Below are 19,066 nucleotides of genomic sequence, written 5' to 3' on the forward strand. Positions count from 1 at the left end.
GAATACATTATGTTCTCAGGAGTGTTTTTGTTAGAGCACACTGGTTTTGAAACGGGTAATATTTATGATATTTTTCTTTTAATTCCACATATACGTTCTAAATGCTGATGCTGAAAGTTTTCCCTTGCAGAACATTTGCTTAATGTAAATTCTCTGTCCTGCTTGGCTGAATTGCTCAGAACACAATAGGGTTTGTGCAGGCTTCTCAGCAGGCGGATCTAATCATGCAAAGACTTCTTTTACTATGTTTATTTCTCACCAAGGAGAAGCCATTGATTTAGACATAAGATACTAAGCTCGCATAATTATTTAAAATAAACACAGAGCTGTTACAAGTCCGCTCTGAAACTCAGTTCCTTCCAGATGTGCAGAAAGTTGCTCGAGCTCGTGGCCCACAACGCGCACGTTCTGTGACAGCCGCATTGTTCGTTGCTGAGACATCGCTGATCCTTGTTAAAGCCCATGCCAGTGAGAACCTGGCAAGGACCGATCGCAGTGCATTAGAGAAAAAATGTGATTGAAGAGGCTTTTAGACTGCTGGCTTAATATGTAAGAGATGAGGGATGCCTCCGGGTGAGCTCTGCCAATTTATGCTGGCACAGGTGAGAGCTGTCTGCCTCCTTCTGTCAGAAGTTGCTGCAGGTGGGGCAGCTTGGCTCTCCTGCCATCCCCTCAAATGCCTCCTTTTGCAGCCAGGCAGAGCAATTTAAAACAACAACAACAACAAAAAAAAAGGATTTCAGTTGAAGGCAGCGTGCCAGCCAGCAAACTGCTGCTGAGGGGCTGAAACGCAGCCCTTCTTCCAGCCCTGCCGGCAGGGTGGTAATTTCCTTCATCGGGGTGGGGTGCATTCCTGCGGGCAGAAATCTTTTATGTTTCCTTGGTCTGAATCGCCAGATTTGTCTGGAGATTGCTGTTCCCAGTAGCTTACTGGGATGGCGGTGGCTGCACCTCCCTACGGGCACGGCACGTACCACAAAGCGCTTCCCGAGGGAAGGAGTGCTGCAGCACGGCGCACACATCCCTGCTGCCTTACGCAAAGATCCCTTGGGTGGAAAACCAAAAATTGAGGTAATTGAGCTCTTGGTGAGAATTTGCCATCGCTCTTGGCCCAGGAAGCGTGCCGGGGCTGGAGCTGCCGCTGAGCAGTGCTCGGCTGCTTGGCCCCTCTCTGGATTTCCATCCCCTTGAGAAAAAAAGATATTTTAAAAGTGATTTTTGAACTAAATGCATCAGGTTGATACGTGAGTTAAGCAAATCGCCTCTTGCCTGTTTTTTGAGGCAGGGGCTATGCCAGCTCCCTGCCCGTGGTCCTGCTGGGGCCGTACTCCCCAGCTCCTGCTGCTGGGCCCAGCCAGCCCTGCCTTTTATTCAAAGCTGGATGCGAGATCGGCCAGGCTGACAACCAGCTGCATCCACTATTAAGGTGTCTCACTGCTTAGGCAGGCAGTGTCTGCTCCGTGTCTTGTTAGACTACAATTAGAAGCTCTTTTTGCATGGGAAAGAGGGCTAGGAGGGCGATCCTTTTGTTCTGTGTGCTGCAGGATCACAGGAGGCGTGCAGGAGGTGAAGCTCCCGTGCTTCCAAAAGCTGCGGCTGGGGTCAGAGCCCTGCCTAATGCCGAGAGGTGCGGGGTTGGTGAGGTGCTATCAGGTCGCGTTGCACCTTCTCCAACCCTAAGCAAGCCAAATCCCGTTTGTAGGGTCCAACAGGCAGCCCCCACCGTGCTCAGTGGGTTTTCCATGAGCATGTAAGGGTCTGGCAACGTCAGAGGATGGGGAGGGAGGTAAGGAGAACCTTTATTAGATCAGGTAGACCTAATCATTGGGCTACGGGGAAAATTCACAGCAAAAACATTTCAATCCTTCCAAACTGTTCTTCCAGCCCTCAAAAAATGGTTTCAAATCCACCCACTTTCCATTTTCTTTTTATCTGTGGGCAGTTTGGGGGCAGGGCAGGGGGCGGGGGGGTGAGCAGGGCATGGCTCCGCTCCCTCCCCAGCCACTTCCAGGACGTGTAAAGACTTTTTAAATGTCATTTTATTTATTCATTGTCTTATTTATTACTATTTCATATTTATTATTGTTTATTTAAAATTTATTTTTTACTTTAATTTTATTATTTTATTTTTTATTTTTATGTTAATTTTAATATTTTAATTTTATTTATTTTAATTTTATTATTTTTTCTTTTTCTTTTTATGTTGATTTTATTATTTTTATTTTATTTATTTTTTCCTTTAATTTCATTATTTTAATTTTTTTTCTATTTTTCTCATTTTTCCTTTTTCCCCTTCTTTCTATTTTTTTCCCCCATTTCTCCCTGTTTCCTTCTCCGTCGTTCTTTTTTCCCCCTTCCTTTCCCCCCCCTTTTTTTTTTTTTTTTTTTTTCCCTTTTTAACCCTGCCGCTGGACGCGCACCCCCCACCCCTGCGGGGGGGCGGAGCAGCGGCGAGGCCGGGGCTGAGCCCCGGGGCCCGGCGGTGGCGGTGCCGGGGCGGAGGCTGCGAGCGGCGGAGCCCGGCCCCGCTGCGCCCCGCCCGGTGCCACCCCGGTGCCTGCGGGTTCCTGGGGGTTCCTGGGCAGCCGCCGGCTGCCGCCCAGCGGGACGGGACCCGCGGGCCGGGGACAGGTAGGGGCACCCCGCTGGGTGCTGCGGGGACCCTTCTGCTTTGGGGAAGGGGGCGGCAGGGGGGGGTCGTTGCGGACAGGGCGCTGCTGGCGCTGGGCGCTTCTCCTCGGTGCGGGAATGTGGTTAGGAGGCAGGGGAAAGCTTCGGTGATCTCCCAGCAAGTGATTTATTGGGATTTATATGGCATTTCGCCCCGCCGCGGTTTTTCGTGCGGCGGAATCTTGCAATGAGTGGTGGTGCTAGGAAGGGAAGTTTTAACGAAGCAGAGGGAAGGGCTCAGACGGAGCGCTGCCAGAGCTGCTCCCGCACAGGCGTGAGCAAGGCTGTGCTCAGTACAGCCCTGCCAGGGCAGCTCTCAAACGAGGGAGCGTGGTGGCATGAGAGGAGCTGTACGGAGCATGAGACCCATCCGTAGCTGTCGTGTGTTGGTTCCCAGCCATGCCAGGGTGTCACGGTGAGGAGCATCGCGTGTGCCGGGGCTCTGGGGCTGCTGGTGCCAGGTCCTGGCAAGAGCTGCTTGGCAGAGCGACCCTGGAGCTCCTGGGGGATGGAGGGGGCTCTGCTGCTCCCTGCCACCTTCAGCGACACCTCGGGGACACATGTGCGGGTGTCCATGTGCCCCCACATGTAGTGCTGGGCAGGACGTGCTGCTGCAGGACCCCGCACCGAGGGGCAGGGGAGCAGCAGCCCTGTGGGGCTGGGCTCAGGAGGTGCAGAACCTGCGGGGTGAGCCCCACAGGGCACTGGTTCTGGCACAAAAAGCAGGCGGGTTCATGCAAAACCCCGAGCACTTGGGTGCAGCTGCTGAGCCCTGGCGCAGAGGGTTTCCTTCAGTGTGCTCTCCTGGCTGGCACTTTGCAGGAAATCGGCAGTTTCCTTACAGCAGTGTGTGCTGTGGGGCCAGTCCTTCCCTAGCTGCTGCTTCTCTGTGCGTGTTTTACCCTGTTCTGAAATGTCTCGCTGAATCCCACGCCTTCAGAAAGAAAGGTCTTGGTTGTCCCCCAGCTGCTCCTGTTCCCTGGGGGTGTTCTGACTGAGGAGAGAGACTCCTGGTATCCCTGTAGTTGCTGCGTTTGGAGTTCTTTTGCATTTAATCAGAGAGAAAAGGACTTTGGCCACCCTCCCAAGGTCCCTGCAGACATGCAGCAGTGGCATTAATTGTGCTGTGGATAAAAGCAGATACTTTCACAGCCCAAACCCAGAAGTTGCAGTGCATTGTTCGTAAAAGTGTGCATTTAGGGACATCCCCTACATTTATATCAGTACACTTACTATGTTATTGCTGAGTCTGTGCCATAGCTGAAGATACACAGGATTTGTAACTCACTGGAATTGAATAATGTGGGGCAGAAGGTTGGTGATTCTTGGAGTGACCGTGCTCTGCTGCTCTCTCCCCGTTCTTGTAGCTATTCCAATGGAAGCAACTGGAAAACCTCTACTTCCGTGAGAAGAAGTTTGCTGTGGAAGTGCACGATCCCCGCAGGTGAGGCTGGAGAGGGGATAGCCGTGGGATGAATCTTCTCCCAGGACTGGCTGTTAGTCATTTGTCCTAGTGCCTGGGGATGGGAGGTGGCAGTGCAGAACTGCGGGCACCTCCTGCCCTTCCCTGCAGTGGCACTGATGCCAGGGGTGAGGGAGGGAGCTCACCCTCAGCTGCTTTTCTGTGCCTTCCCTTCCAGGAAGGAAGAGCCTTTGCCCAGGGTGAATTTCTTGTTGCTGATCCATAAAGTTCAACCAGGAGGGGCTTTGGCTTTGTAAAACGGAGGGCAAGTTAGGAGGGAGGAAAGGCAGCAGCAGTGGGTGCTGGGGAGAAGGAGGTCCAGGTTTTTAGATCTCTAAAATAAAGGCCGTGAGTCTTGCCTGGTTAGGAAAGAGGCTCTGGGGACTTTAAACCTCAGAGGCCTGTCCTAAAGTTGTGTTTCTTTTCACCTCTTCAGGATTTCAGTCTCGAGAAGGACCTTTGGTCAGAGTGGACTGGTAGTGCAAACCTGGTATGCAAACACTTCCCTGATCAAATCCATCTGGGTAATGGCAATCAGTCAACACCAGTTCTACTTGGACAGAAAACAAAGCAAAGTAAGTTAGAAGGCATTTTGCTGTAGGCTTAAGCTTCAACACCTTTCCTACATATCCTTCAGTGTATGTTGTTCCGTGCATAACCTAATCCCTAGAGAAAAAATACAAATAGTTTTTGTCTGCTTTTTGAGCAGTCTAAGCTATGGTATTGTTATTCGATCCATTTTAGGCTGCCTCCAATTAAGAGCTATGGAAGTGTAATCACAGCAGAGGGAATTCCCATGTTTCAGTATTTAATCTGCTTTTTCTTTTGTCTCTTTCTCATGTTCTTTTTGAACACGGTGCAAACAGAGAAGAAGTTTTGAGTTCGGGGGCAGTTCAGACTTTGGGGACAGGTTTGAGGAATGCTGGGGCAGCCAAGTGCACAGTCAGCTCCTGTGATGCTGTTGCTTTAGCCCTTAGTTTTGTGGGAGATGAGGTGTGAAATGTCATCTTCTGTGACCCCATGTTCTGAAGTTAATTAGAGGTAACTCAGTGATTTGTTTAACTCTTTCAGGCAAAAATTCCTTCAGCCAGAAGTTTGGATGATATTGCCATGGATTTGACAGAAATGGGAACACCAAAGGTTTCAAAGCTAGTGACTATGGAAGCAAAAAATCAGCTGATTATGGCCAGCAACGGCAGTTTAATCTCATCAGGTAACATTTTGTATAAATGCAAGGCCCTAAAGTACAGCAGCACTTGTGTGTTAACAGGGATAATGAGTCCAGCTGACCACAAATACAGTGAAACGTGTGACAGCATGTATTGGTTACATATCTGGGGCAGAAACATCTCTTGTATGATCTGCTGTTTCCTCTCCCATTGTAACTAACAAGGAAGTGAAAATGTGCTAAAGACAGATAAGCAACCAAGTACTTTTGGTCCACAAGTAACTTGATATCACTACCGGTTGGTTAGCTCATCCTTGAATGATTGACTGTACGTCTCATCCAAGTGTCATTCAATCCAAACTGAATCCAGGCAAACTTCGAGCACCTGCTCTAGGAGTTGAATTGCCCTGGCTTTCCACAGAAAAGAGACATTCTCCTAAATAAAATTCAGCCCTGAAGTGGACTTCAGATCTCTCCACCACCCGTGGAGGACTCCTAGGTAGATAAAAGCCTGCCTTCCCCCCAAGAAGTGCCTGGAGGTAAAGCCCAAGTGAGGAGAATCGGTGTCTGTATCAAAGCAAAATCAAAGCTGAAGTATCAAGTGTATCATAGAGATCCCTAATGTCTCGATTTGTTTTGAGTAGTGTGGTTTTGGCTTGTATACTTGAGACTTGGCCAATATTGAGGGTTTGAAGAAGTGCAGATTTCCTAAAAGCCTTCTTCCTGGATGACACAAGAGCTGGACGTTGCATTTTGAATATGATGCAGTTGGGCTAGGTTGGCCAGTTCTGGGGAGATCTCAGCTTTCCTGCCCAGTCCTTTGTTGTGGGAAGGAAAGCAGCAGCTCTTACCTGTAAATTCTCTAACAAAGAGAATGTATTTTTCAGGCTCTCAGGATTCGGAGGTCAGTGAAGAACAAAAGAAGGAGAAAATTATGGAGCTAAAGAAGAAAGAGAAACTCCTTCAGGAAAAACTGCTTCAGAAAGTTGAGGAGCTGAAGAAAATCTGCCTGCGCGAGGCGGTGAGAACAGCACCTTACACAGGGTTGGGGTGGGCTCTTCTTGCTCACTGGACCTTCATGTAGAGCCCTCTCTGTTCCCCAGGAGCTGACGGGCAAGATGCCAAAGGAGTATCCTCTGAGCGCTGGAGAGGAACCTCCCCAGGTCAGAAGACGTGTTGGCACAGCTTTCAAACTGGATGACAACCTGCTCCCTACTGAAGAGGTGAGCACTGCAGCTTGTTTTCACAGCAAAGGTGGGGTGGCCAGACCGGTGGCCAAAGCCACTTCGAAATAATCCAGCTCTTACCTGATTGTTTAAGAGGAGGCAGCTGGGGGCAGTTGCGTGCATATGACTGAGGATCTAGACAGCTGCTGCCCTTATTTCAGCTGTGTTCCCTGAAAAATGACCGGGAAATTGGCTGTTTCAAAAAGCCTTAAAATCCCTAACCTGAGCCCCCAATTTGGCCATGTTATTTGCATTTTAATGTAAATTTTGCTGTGAATTAGAGAATAGCAGGTTCATGATGCCATTTGACAACCTGTGTGTATAAGCCTTTCCTGAGCACTGATTTGTGGTGTTTTGAGGTTGTGTTTGAGCCCAGAAAGTGGCTGGGGTGTGCTTGTCCCCCTTGCAAAATCATCTGTCCCTGAGCATAGTTGTGTGACAGATGACAGTAGGAGATTTACCTCTGGCTTAATGCAAGTTCCACCTAAGTAAAAGCTCTATATTGCTCAAGAAGCTAATATGAATTTTGCTGGCAGAAACTGACTCAGGAGATATGCTAATTCAGATATGTGCAGTTTCTGGAAGCACATCGTTTCCCCTCATTCCTTAAGATGTTTGCTAACTAGCTGTGTATTCATCCAAGCAGTAGGTAGACGTTGGGCACTTTGCATCTGTCTTTCACCCAAAACTCGCTGCACTGGCTTTACGTTATTGTATAATCCGTGTCTGCAGCAAACTGATTTTATGTAGTCTGCCTACGTGCAACTGAAACAAAATCCTACTGTCCAGATTTAATAATGTGTTACTTAGCACTGCTGCAGCGCCTTTCATTTGAGCCTCTCAAAGTTGTTTACAAACAATTAATTAAAGCTTCCTACTCCCAGTAATGTAGGCATGGTGATACCAATTTTTATTTTCTCTAAAGCAGGGAGAGATTCAAAGAGGCATTTTCAGGCTTTGTCTTGGAGTAGGAGGTTTCCACTTCATTACTACAAAAATAGATCATCGTTTGTATAACCTCATCTAAATATCTCATCTCTTGAATTTACAGGATCCCGCTCTGCAGGAGTTGGAGAGCAATTTTATCATACAGCAAAAGCTGGTAGAAGCTGCAAAGAAACTTGCTAGTGAGCCAGATCTCTGCAAAAACGTAAAGAAGAAAAGAAAGCAAGAATATGCTGATGCTGTAAAAAAGCTTCAAGAGATAGAGAATTCCATAAACGAATACAGAATCAAGTGTGGCAAAAAACCAACCCAGAAATCAACTCTTACTCTACAAGGTAATCCAGAGAATTCCCCGTGTTCTGATGAAAACGGGGAAAAAAAAGTCATTTGGCTCGCTTACAAGTTTTGTTTACATGTGTCTATGCGATTTTTATCTTCTCCAAGGCAATTAAATAAGAAAAAGAGATGCAATTTGCTGCATCTGATACAATAGGTACACAGCTTATAGGCTGAGGCCAGAATATGCTGCAGTTTTCAGAACAAGCACAGACACGTTCCAGCACCAGGTAGCGACCAGGAGCGCTATACATAGAAGGGCTGGCGGGAGCATCTCAGTCGAAACTGGTGTGGTGTCCTAATTCGTAGTGCATTGAATGCAGGTGTATTTCTGAGCTGCCACACGCAAGATCTCTCTCCCTTCTGCAATGCTGCAGTTCTGGCAAAAACAATGTGTGAGTTTTTCTAAGGAGTCAAGAAAACAAGGACCAGAGATTTTGTTTCATGATTAAAAATGACTGATGCCTAGGAAGACGTAAGCAAAGTTCAGGAGTTTATGAATGCAAAGTGTGTCATGCAGATTTTTGACTAAATGGATTTGCCAGTGATGAGCACAGTGAAAGCAGGTGTCCTTGGCTCTTCGATTCTGAAAATGTGGTTTTCCTGAGGGAGGTGAGTCTCTGGCTTCTTCATAGGACAAAGCATGAAAACTTGGTAGCATCCAAGTTAACTGAAGGAGCATGAGAACAGTAAAGTTCATAGGTGTATTGGAGGCTATTCTAGTTCCTATAGCGTTTAACAGTTTTAGGATGTGTTTTACTTTTCCTTTCCATGGGAAATTATTTGATTGATTTCTTTTTGCCTCCTCTGTCCCAGAGGAAATGTTACATGAAGCTGGTATTTTTTTCCTGGGAATTGCAGGGTGGGAAAGAAAATGCAATTTTTTTCTGCTGTTGATATTGATACTTTCTCACTGACACTTGAGATGGAGACCTCTTGTGTTTTCCCTGGAGGAGAACCCTCTCACACTGCCAGGTTTCTGTTGGGATAGCCTTGCTTTGTCTCACTCTCATTGAGAGCTTGATTTGGATTTGCACCCAGCAGCACTGGGCTGTCTATCATCACAGGGTGTTTTTTCTGAAGGGCTGGTGATCACGTTTTAATGTGGCCCAGCTAGTTCCTAATTGACAGAGATGAGGAAAACATCTGTTTTTCCAGTTATTGCTCACCAATCTGGATACCAGTTGTGGGAGGCCCTGCATTACCTGTGACATGTGATGTGGAGTAACAGCACGGGAAGCTGCTGAAGGCCAGCAAGAGCATGGGCAGCATCCGTGCACCACTGCTGCTTGTTGCATGGAGGTTTTTTTAACCATTGTGCAAACAAGGAACTTAGAAGCTGGATGTGCAATCCTCAGTCCTTATACAAATTCCATTTAGCCCATCATTTTGCAACATCTGATACATGGCATCCTTGTTTGCTGTCTGAGGAGGGAAACACAGACAGAAGGGACTGGGCAGCCTCTCCCATAGGGGCTGCTTACCTGCAGGTAGCAGCAGCAAATACTTGGCCAGCAGTAAGGTAGCTGTGTTCCCTTCCAGCTCCCGACTGGAGCAGCGTCTGAATGTTTACAGTACCTGAAGCAGAGCCCTGAACTGCTTCAAGTTCGGTAACTGATTTATGTGTAACCTTTTCACCGTTACCGACTGTACTGCTGGGTTCAAGGTACAGGGCTGAAGAAAGCTGAGCGGTAATAAAGTCACTTGCAGCTGTGAAATTTGGGAATGGCTTGTTGGAAATGACGTGTTAAGTAGTAACCGTGATTTATTGAGTTATACCATAGGTATTTATGTCCCAGCTACAGGAGTGGTTGATGAAGGACGTGCTGGGCTGTCTCCTCCTCAGTATGTTCCCTTCTTCCTTTCCTTTGCTTCCTCTGTACCCCAGAGAATTTCTTTCTCTTTTCAGAGAATTTCATGGATTTGAGATTTAAATTCAGAGCTCCTGCGTGTGTCAGCACTGCAAATCCTTGTGTAGCCAGCTTTAGGCTTGCTTTTTGTGTGTGTCTCTAGGAAGATTTTTTTATTCCTTTTTGCAGTGGGCCCAGTTCCTTATTTCACCATCTCTTGGTAAATTCACGTGAATAAACTCCTGTAAAGCTTCTTCCCCGTGTCAGGTTGCGAGTAGCGCTGCAGCCCACCTTGGTGGTCTGACAAGCCCCTCGGGCTGCTCTGCTTGAAGAGAGCAGCTCTGTTTACCTGGTTCTTGTAACTAGAGCTTACCTTGCACAAATGAGCAGCGTTCATTGCGTGTGTTCACGGTGAGTGATGCAGTAAGCAGATGTCACATGTGAGGTGGCAGCCACCATCATCATCTGCAGCCTCCTCTCTCTCATTCGTGGAGGCTCACACAGAGTTTTCACCTCACCAGCTTTGTGTCTTGCCAGCAACAGGCTCCATGTCTCTCCGGGTTACTTACCTTTGGTGCTGCTTTTTGTCACCAGCCTGATTTCTGGGCCTCAGCTGGCCTGTTCCAGGACCACGCGGGCTGTTTGACAGGGACAGGCTGCTTGTGAGCCTGAGTGGTGGTGTGTGGTAATAAGGTGAGGGCACAGGCACGCGCAGTGAAGTGCTATGAATAAATAGCAAAACATAAAAGAAACAGGAAAAAAAAATGCAATGCCTGTGCAACAGTTTGTGCACTCTGTGCTGCTGGAATTTGCAGTGACTTGATTGAAATCGGTGGAATTTTCCTGGCTATATATTAATTTAATTGAAGCAGAATTTGTATGCTGATGAAACATTCACAGGTTAATTTAATTCCAAATTTCAAAAGGCGTTTAGTACCTACCTGGTGGGATTTCAGGTGTACCTGAGGAGATTAGATGCTGGCAGACAAGATCTACGTGTCTGTGTAGGCTCCTGACTCCTATAGAAGCACCAAAACACCCTGTGAGATCTCTTGGAAGATGAGTGGAAAACACCTTTGTGAATCTTGGCCTGATTCCCACTGCAGTTGAAAAAATCTCCTTTGATAATTATGGAGGTAGCTTGCTGAAATGCAAAGACTACAAATAGGTCCTGATAGTTCGGCAAAGCAGGGCCGTCTTCAGGCTGCTGAAGTCTAAAGCAGCGTGATTGCAGCGTTACAAGTAGCAACTGGCTCTGAAGCCTTAGAAAATAAACTGTATGTGATAGTTTGAAATTAATGTGGAGTGTGCTTTAAGTGCTTGTTTTCATTCACAGATGATATAATCCCATCTGAGAGCAGCTCTCTGTCTGATACAACAACCTATGATGATGGTACGTTGATTATCCTTTTCTGCCTTTGAAGTGTGCCTGTTCAGTGATACTCTTTGACTTAATGTCCTTTAGCCTGCTACTTTATTGTCTTTCAATGACAAATTACAGCAGAGTTAAAAAGAGCTTAATCAGGAATGTCTGTTTTCATAATGGGTTAGTTATTGAAAGTTTCTGCTCTGTGAGCTGATTTAAGTCATCTTCAGAGAAAGCACTTGGTTTTATTGTGATGGTTTTGTTGTGATCAACCTGGGGAACTGTGAACTGCCAATAGATACTCCATCCCCCGGACCTGACCAAGGCAGATAAGCAGCTGGGAGGAATTCCCCAGCTCTTCTGTCCTCACAGTTACTAAAACTTATAAAACATGGACTAGTCAGAGATACTAACAATCTGTTTACGTTTCCTTGTTACCTAGTGAGCTGCATCTTGCATGGGTATGGTGTTTGCTCAGCTTACTCACTTTGGGCACACACCCACAGACGACACATTCACACCCTGTTCCACAAGGTGGAAAGGACTTGGCTTGCCTCTCCCTTGGCTGGGTAATCATCATCTGGGGACAAACATTATCTAAATTATTACTCACTTTTCAGTTAGGGCCTGATTCTGATCTTGCTTTGTCCCAGTTTTAGACTTGTATAACCCTTCTGATGCTTTAAAATGGAGTCGCACTTGATTCCTGCTTGCACAAGTAGAAGTAGAGCCAGAGCCTTGGTTTGTGAATGCATTCTCTATGATGCTTGTTCTGTGTCTATATGTATTTGTTGTAGTTTCCTTTTGGCTCTAATGGCATCTGGATTGTGCCTTAAGCAAGTGAGAACAAGGATCAAACCAACGTCTTCCCAATTGCCTTCACTCAAATTTGTTTGCCAGTGTCTTTGCTCGCTCAGTCCCTTTTGAAGTCAGTCCCTTTTAGGTTGTATTAAACTAATCCTTCACGTCATTTCCAAGTGAAGTGCTGAATGGTGAGGGAGAGGAACTGGCTTTGGAGAGGCTGAGCGTGCCAGCTCTGCTCTGGGAGGGACAGAGCTGCAGACAGGCACTTTCCCAAGAAAGTTCCATTCTGTGGTGCTGCCAAGTGCCAAGCAGAAACCTCTGTCAGAGGTGCTGCAGAGACCTGCATAAGCCTCCACGATGTCCTGTCCAGGTGAAGGAGAGCTTGGTGCAGGCAGGTGTGGGAGAGGCTCTCTGTAGTCACAGCTTCCCTCCTTGTCTCCACACCGCAAAGAGTTTCTGTTCAGGAGTCACAGATGTACATGTAGGACAAAAATACCAAGGATTTTGCTAACAAAATATGTATTCCTTTCCAACAGCCAGTGAATCCCTCACTGTGCCAGCACAAAGAACCAGCTCTGCACAGCTTTCTCCAAGGCTTCCTCCACCAAAGTCCCTTGGGCTGGAGAGAATCCATCTTAGAAAGTCATCCATGAACGAGCAGCTCTTGGAAACGAGACACTCCAGGTATGGCATATCTCACTGTACTCTCTGTGTTGTTGGCATAAACTCAGTCTTGTCCATGTAAAGATTTTTTTTTATGGGCTCTCCAGAGATGCCGCTGTCTCTGCACTCTTCTGGGGTTCAAGAGTTTAGTGATAAGAGTTAAATTTCCTGTTTAGTAATACAGTGTGTATGAGTAGTCAAGTCTCTGTGAAACTGCAGAGTAGTGCAGTTTGAGTCAGGTGAGAAATTTAATAGCAAGGACTGCATTTAAGGGATCAATCGTGCCCACCAGTACTTTCACCCTTTTGTGGCCAAGTGGTTTGTTTTCAGTATTAAACAGCTTGTATGTTTCCTGATGACTGTGCATAATTGCTTCAGATAACACCTGACCATACCCATCCCTCCTGATCCTATCAGTGTGTCAGCAGGTACATTGTCAAAGCATACACAGTTCACCTAAGACTTGGGGAGCACTTTCTTCCTCTAAGAACAGTAACCTCTTGAACCACAAAAAGGGCTTCAATTTTTCTTCTTGTTTAGTTCTGTTCTGTATACGGAATCATATTCAGTTACTCTTACCTGCTTTTTTAGCCCTCAAGATATTTTTTATTTCATTTAAGACTGAGGGTGCACGGAGTCTCAGTAGGTGTGACTTGCATTGTGGTTGACCTAACTGGGGTTCTGTTGTCTTCCTTACAGGGACCCGCTTTCAACTCACAGCAGTCCTTATCGCACCCTGGACCGACTGCCCCCGTCCCATGGGGGGAGAAGCATGCCTACAACACCCGTGCTCACACGCAACGCCTACAGTAGCAGCCACTTACAGTAAGGGGGGTTTATTTTGAGTTTAAATGGTGTTAAGGGGATAAAAGGTCATTTGCAGTGCAGCTCTCAGGGGTCAGGCTCTCAAAGTGCCTTTTCTGGATATTTGAGGCACAAGGTTGCTATCAGCCACCATCTTCTGGTACAGTTTTGCACCAGCTTTGTAACATGCAAGTGAGAGCATTTGCAGGAATGTAAATGCTGGGCAGTAGCAGAAATAGTAGCACACACTGCTGCACTACTGGGTGTCTGCAAAATTAGGAGTGAGATGGAAGCTGGCGTACAAGCTTACAGATATCTTCTGTGAACTAAGGTCCTTCAAGCATCCTGAAAAGTAAGTGGCCAAATAGAGGAGAGAGACCCGAATCGGTGCCCTTACTGTGAGAAGGAGAGATACTATAAATGTTAAAATGTTATAAAGAGCTAATGGTGTATTCGGCTCTGGTCACACAATCGTGGTACACAGAGCCACGGGAAACCCAGCTTCCTGTGCTCTGATCCTTGCTCAGCTACTTGTCTAGACATTACATACTTAGACTGTGAGATCCCTCCTGTAAGTCATTGCAAAATGCGAGTTTGTCAGCATTGTTGCGTGTATCACTGTCACAGGTTACCTTGCTCACCGTGAAAATCTGAAAAATCTCCTGCTGTTGCAGCAAAAGTAAAATTTAGCCAAGCTGATTTTCTTGCAGTGCAGGTACTCCATGTGAGAAGGAAATGCTGGGTTTGTGTTGTGCTTTGGCTGGGGAGGAAGCACACCTGATTTGCCCACACATGCTCTATCCAGCTCTGTCTCTATGTCTGCATGTGACTGCTTTTAACCAACCTATGTCTGTATTGTTTCAGGCCAGATGTTTCCCCGCACCATTGCAGGCAGCGCAGTGGCAGTCTGGAGTCCCAAACCCACCTGCTGTCCGAGGCCCCCGCTGAAAAGCCAGCCTTCTCCCTTTCAAAGTCCCAGCGAAGCAGCAGCACGGAGATCCTAGATGATGGATCATCCTACACTAGCCAGTCCAGTGCTGAATATTACTGCGTGACGCCTACATCCAGACCATGTTATACTACTCAGACGCTTGACAACAGGACCAGGGGTCGAAGACGGTCAAAGAAACAAAACATTTCTGCTGCGAGTTCAGGAAGCATGCCGAATCTTGCCCAGAAGGACATCCGGAATGGTGTCTACCACAAAAATCAGGAGCAGCCTTCCTCCAGTTACTATATTTCTGGATATTCCCCTTACACCGAATCTGACGTTTATTACAACGGAGGATACGTTTATGAGAGTGACACAGAGGGACAGTATAGTGTCAATCCTCTGTGTCACCCATCGGCACATTACAGATATGACCGTTACAGGGAATTCAGGTCTTACCACGAGGACGAAGTGGACAGAGTACCCCACAACCCATATGCAACCCTGAGGCTTCCACGGAAGCAGGTTGCTAAAACGGAGCATATAACCAAAAACATTCACAAGGCCTTAGTAGCAGAGCATCTCCGTGGTTGGTACCAACGTGCCTCCAGTCAAAAGGAACAGGGTCATTGCCTGCAGGCAGGCTTTGAGTCTGACAGAGGATCTCAAAGGAGCTTGGGCCTTGCTGGTGTGCAGGCGCCGTGCTCTCCTAGCAGTCGTGTGTCATCTTTCTCTTCAGGTAATGTCCGATGAGTTCTGTGCTAAATGTTTTGTACATCCCTTCTGTGTATCAATTCTGCCCAAAACCAGCAGAGTATAAGCAAGGCTGAGAAGTAGATAAGGAGCTGAACAGGATTTTTGTTCTTGCTCTTCTGTGACTGGGAAGAGACTTACTTGTCTTCTGTGGGTAAAACTGCCTTTTAGTCTCTGTAAGCACGGTAGTTCAGAGCAGCACAGAACCATATGTTTCAAACAGGCATATTTATCAAGTGGAAGCCATGTACGTGCAGTTACTGTGACAGTATCCAAAACACAGTCCAATCAGCATCACTGAACAGTCTTTTTATAAAGAGATTCCCTCACTCTGAAATACCCCTGCAACTGCTTTCCTCATCACAGTGCTTGTAAATAACATTTTGAGTTTGCATTCTCTGCTTGTGTGTCCTGCAGAAACGCGTAGGGATTGCTAATGAGAACTGTCTCATTTGTCTCATCTGATTAGCTGCAGAAAGATCTAATTAGCTGTAATTTTTTTTTTGAATTCCAGCATCTTCTGCAAACACTGCTGGGAACTGGCGGAACCCGCTTGCAATGGGACTTTCAGATTATGATACGTTATCTCATTCCTCTTTTGCCAGCTGTTATGGAAACACTTATGGCAACCTCCCTCTGCAAAGCAGGTGAGTAAAGTGTGTCAAGATTTTCTGTCCTTTCTCCCTCCTGCATTTTATAGGCAACTAAAACATCTGAAGAAAGCAGCTTGATTTCAGGGGGCCAGGATGAAGAGTACTTATAAAATGGACTTAGTGAGAGTATCCTCTCCAGGTGGTATAGATCAGCCTATAACTGTACCAACAATATTCAAGGAAAGGGGAAAGAGGCATAGTGAAGGATGAACTCACCTGTGGCGTGGGCTTTTCCTCCAGCTGATGCTGGACAGCCAGCTCCCGGCAGCAGTGATGCTGGGCAGAGCACCTGCTGAGCCCCCTTCCTCTCCCTGCCATGGCAGGAGGTCTCTCCTGTGCCCAGCCAGTGGTGTGGCAGGATACCGACCTGTTGTGTTTCTGATGCCATAACTCCTGTGCCAATAAAAAAAACAAAACAAATAAATAAAGGCAGCACCTCTCTTTAATCACACATCACCCTGCTGCTGCTCAAAGGCAATACCGACATGGGTCATCCCGTTAATAAACCAAGCGCATCTTGCTCGGCAGAGCTCAGCCAGTGACCCCGGTGAGACTTGCTGCTCCTTGCAGCTGCGCTGGGTGTGGGGGCTTCCCTGAGGACTGCAAGGAGCCCAGGATCTCGCTTGGGCGTTGCAGAAGTGCATGTGAGACTCTTGCTGCTCCTGCTTCGTGTTTTTGGTCTCCCCTGGCTCTCGCACACCGGCTGTCACCAGCAAGATCAGAGGCCGCCTGTCCCGGGAACGGCTCTGCCCGCACAAATGCCATCCTGCCTAAGTGCTCTTATGCTAAGCCTAGCCAGCTGTAGTAAGTACTCCGCATGCGTGTGCCCAGCTTCACGTGTGGCTGCTTGCGCTTGCTGCCAGGCTGACTTGGGGGCAATGACCGAGTTTTTCATTTGTTTGTTTTAAAATGAGCTAAAGCGTAAAAAAAGATAGAAAAGCTTCTGCTAGATCCTCGTTTCTAAGCTAAATGCCTTGGGCTTTTTGTTGGAGTGATCTAAAACCTCTACAATAACAGTGTTTAAGAATATGGTTTCTACTAATTTCTTAACTTCCTATAACCAGGCTTTGAAAATCGCTTATTTTGGCAGGCTTTTCCATATGAGTGCTTTTTTACTATTAATTTCCCATGTTCTGAATCAGTAGGCCAATCATTCATCTGTTCTATTTTCTATTTTAATGTGATTATGGCAAATGAGCAATCAATACACTTTAGAGTCTTGACAATTTTGAGTAGCTGAGATCCTGTTGCACGAATAGCCTAATTACAGCACAACACCTGGGTTTGTGTTTGGATCCAAATTTTGCTGGGGGTGTAAAATCACAGCAGCCAGCATTCCTTCAAGCCCAAGCGGGCCGTGTGAGTTCATGCTCGCCACACTGAGGTGGGCTGCGGCTCCTCCTGTTTGTACATCCCCAAAGCAGAACCTGGGGATTTGGGGGAGATCTCAGCTCCTGCTTATCCCTGATGCCATCTCTTACAGAGCTTATGCAGAGACGAGCCAGCTGGGTGGTGACGAAGAGAACCAGTTGGAGGAAGACTTGCACAGCAACGAGCAAAGGTTATTCTGGCACGAGGATTCAAAGCCTGGGACGCTCGTGTAGACCGCCTGCAGCCCTGCATTCGTACCCTTGTGTGCCTTGCACAAAACGCTGTTACTCCGAAGGAGACCTCGGGGGCACCTTCCCGACCGAACAAAAAGGAGGTGTTCTGTTGCTGGGAAAGATGAAGTTCAGCATTACGAGGGACTATAGCAAAATGACAAAGTCTTACCAAGAATGGCGCTTCTTTCTGAATCCGGATAGCCTAAACGAGCAAGGGCAAGCCACGATGTGATCTACGACAAGATGCAGCACTTGGTTGAAGTATTTATATTCAGCAAGCACTTTTTTTGAAGATTGGAAGGTGTTGAAGGCAAACCTCAGAAAAAAAAAATGTGAAAAGGAAACTCGTATGGAAAAACCAGGAATTCTAGGAGCACAATTGCGATGTCTGAAAGAACAAATGGAATTTTTTTCTGATGTGGCTTATGATGACCTGGAAGGACTTTCATAAGCTTGTGAAGGATAGATACTGTGTGTGTGAATGAGGCAAAGGGTGATTTAATCAGTATTGGAACATTACTTGAAGGAAGGCTGGATTTTTTTTTATTATTCTTATGGAGGTTTGAATGAGTATATCCATTTTTGGGGTGTTGTTAAGAGTGTTTGTTAGCACCACAAACGAGTTCTGGAAAGAAAAGAATTTGCTGTCACAATATGTCATGTAAAACTCTAGGGTGGTTGTGGATTTTGGAAACAGGAGTAAACTTTGAACTCCTTTCCATGATAAAGTGTAATTACTAACCTCACGCTTACCGACCTTTCCATGGTACAACTTCACTGTGCAGAGGAGCAGGCAAATTTCACAGTGGCTGCGTAGTGTTCGTTGGGTGACAATTACATTTTGCTCTGCCGTAGTGAACTGAGGATCGGAAATGGAGAGTTGCAGTTACCACAGGATAAACAACTCGATTGTAATGGCCAGTATTTTGAGGTGGATGCAAACATAAACAGCCAAGTGGGTGCCTTAAAATGAGGGGCATTAGAATTGTACCACGAGTCATCTGAACTGCCAGGTGCGTTGCAAAGTCACTAAGTGACTGGAACAGCATCTTTGCAAAACCATTTATTCAGAAAAAAAGTGCGACTGCAGTCTTGATCTAAGAGGGATAAACCTACCTCATGTCATCCATCTGTAGGAACAAACTAGCATGGGTTCTCTTGCGTGATTTATGACGACTCATTTGCATACTGTAAAATCTCTCTCGTGTCTCAGCTGTACTGTGCTTCAGGATCCCATAAAATGGTGCTCTTTTTTCTTTTATACAAAAGATTAGTAACTCCTTGTTCATATTGTGAATAGAAAAGTTTCTGATAAACTTTTTTGGACGTTTTTTACCAATATTCCAGAGCATGTAATATATACAGAAGGACACACTTGTTAAGCTGGTACTTAGTCGTTTGTATTATTAGAGTCGCAATTTGGAATTAAACGAACAAAAACAAAATAAATAACTTATTTCCTTGGTTTTGCATATTTGTATAGCCTTCTAGAAATGCGAAAGCTCTTTTTTGCTTATTCTTTTACTACTCATGAATTTCTAGACCTATTATTTTGTATAGGTCAATAAACTGAAAAGTGTGCTACCACAACCACTTCAGCATTCCTCCTATTTCTACTTGAGTGCTTGGAAAAGTGCAGCGTGTCATTTCAAGGCTTGAAACTAAGATAGGGGGAATTACCATGGTCTGATTTCTTTTGGGCTGCGCAGTATCAGGGTTGTCACTGAGGGTCAGTGGCTGTGGCCCCCTTGCAGATCAGCCCACTTGGGGCAGGGGAGCTGGCAGAGGCTGCCCTATTGCTGGGGAACACTTGCCCTGGGACAGTTCAGCC

General features: G+C 46.5%; 1 protein-coding gene across 8 annotated transcripts in view; it reads left to right on the plus strand.

The window, feature by feature from the left end:
- FRMD4B (FERM domain containing 4B) overlaps window positions 1-18,825 on the plus strand; it is a 115,227-nt gene extending 96,402 nt beyond the window's left edge. For 5 of the 8 annotated variants that reach the window (XM_013091821.5, XM_072044147.1, XM_021266706.4 and 2 more), the window contains exons 12-24: window positions 4,038-4,114; window positions 4,569-4,707; window positions 5,204-5,345; window positions 6,188-6,321; window positions 6,404-6,523; window positions 7,578-7,806; window positions 10,994-11,050; window positions 12,364-12,511; window positions 13,190-13,315; window positions 14,159-14,964; window positions 15,493-15,625; window positions 16,160-16,435; window positions 17,115-18,825. In XM_013091821.5, the coding sequence (XP_012947275.4) occupies window positions 4,038-4,114; window positions 4,569-4,707; window positions 5,204-5,345; window positions 6,188-6,321; window positions 6,404-6,523; window positions 7,578-7,806; window positions 10,994-11,050; window positions 12,364-12,511; window positions 13,190-13,315; window positions 14,159-14,964; window positions 15,493-15,625; window positions 16,160-16,435; window position 17,115 (2,388 nt within the window). In that variant the 3' untranslated portion in view covers window positions 17,116-18,825. Of the gene's footprint in view, window positions 1-4,037; window positions 4,115-4,568; window positions 4,708-5,203; window positions 5,346-6,187; window positions 6,322-6,403; window positions 6,524-7,577; window positions 7,807-10,993; window positions 11,051-12,363; window positions 12,512-13,189; window positions 13,316-14,158; window positions 14,965-15,492; window positions 15,626-16,159; window positions 16,437-17,114 lie in introns of those variants that run through there. The other 3 variants (XM_027467446.3, XM_027467445.3, XM_013091823.5) reach the window with 3 other exon arrangements.
- Window positions 18,826-19,066: the final 241 nt, after the last annotated feature.

This window comes from Anas platyrhynchos, chromosome 13 (genome assembly GCF_047663525.1).
Source record: "Anas platyrhynchos isolate ZD024472 breed Pekin duck chromosome 13, IASCAAS_PekinDuck_T2T, whole genome shotgun sequence".
Taxonomy (NCBI): Eukaryota; Metazoa; Chordata; class Aves; order Anseriformes; family Anatidae; genus Anas; species Anas platyrhynchos.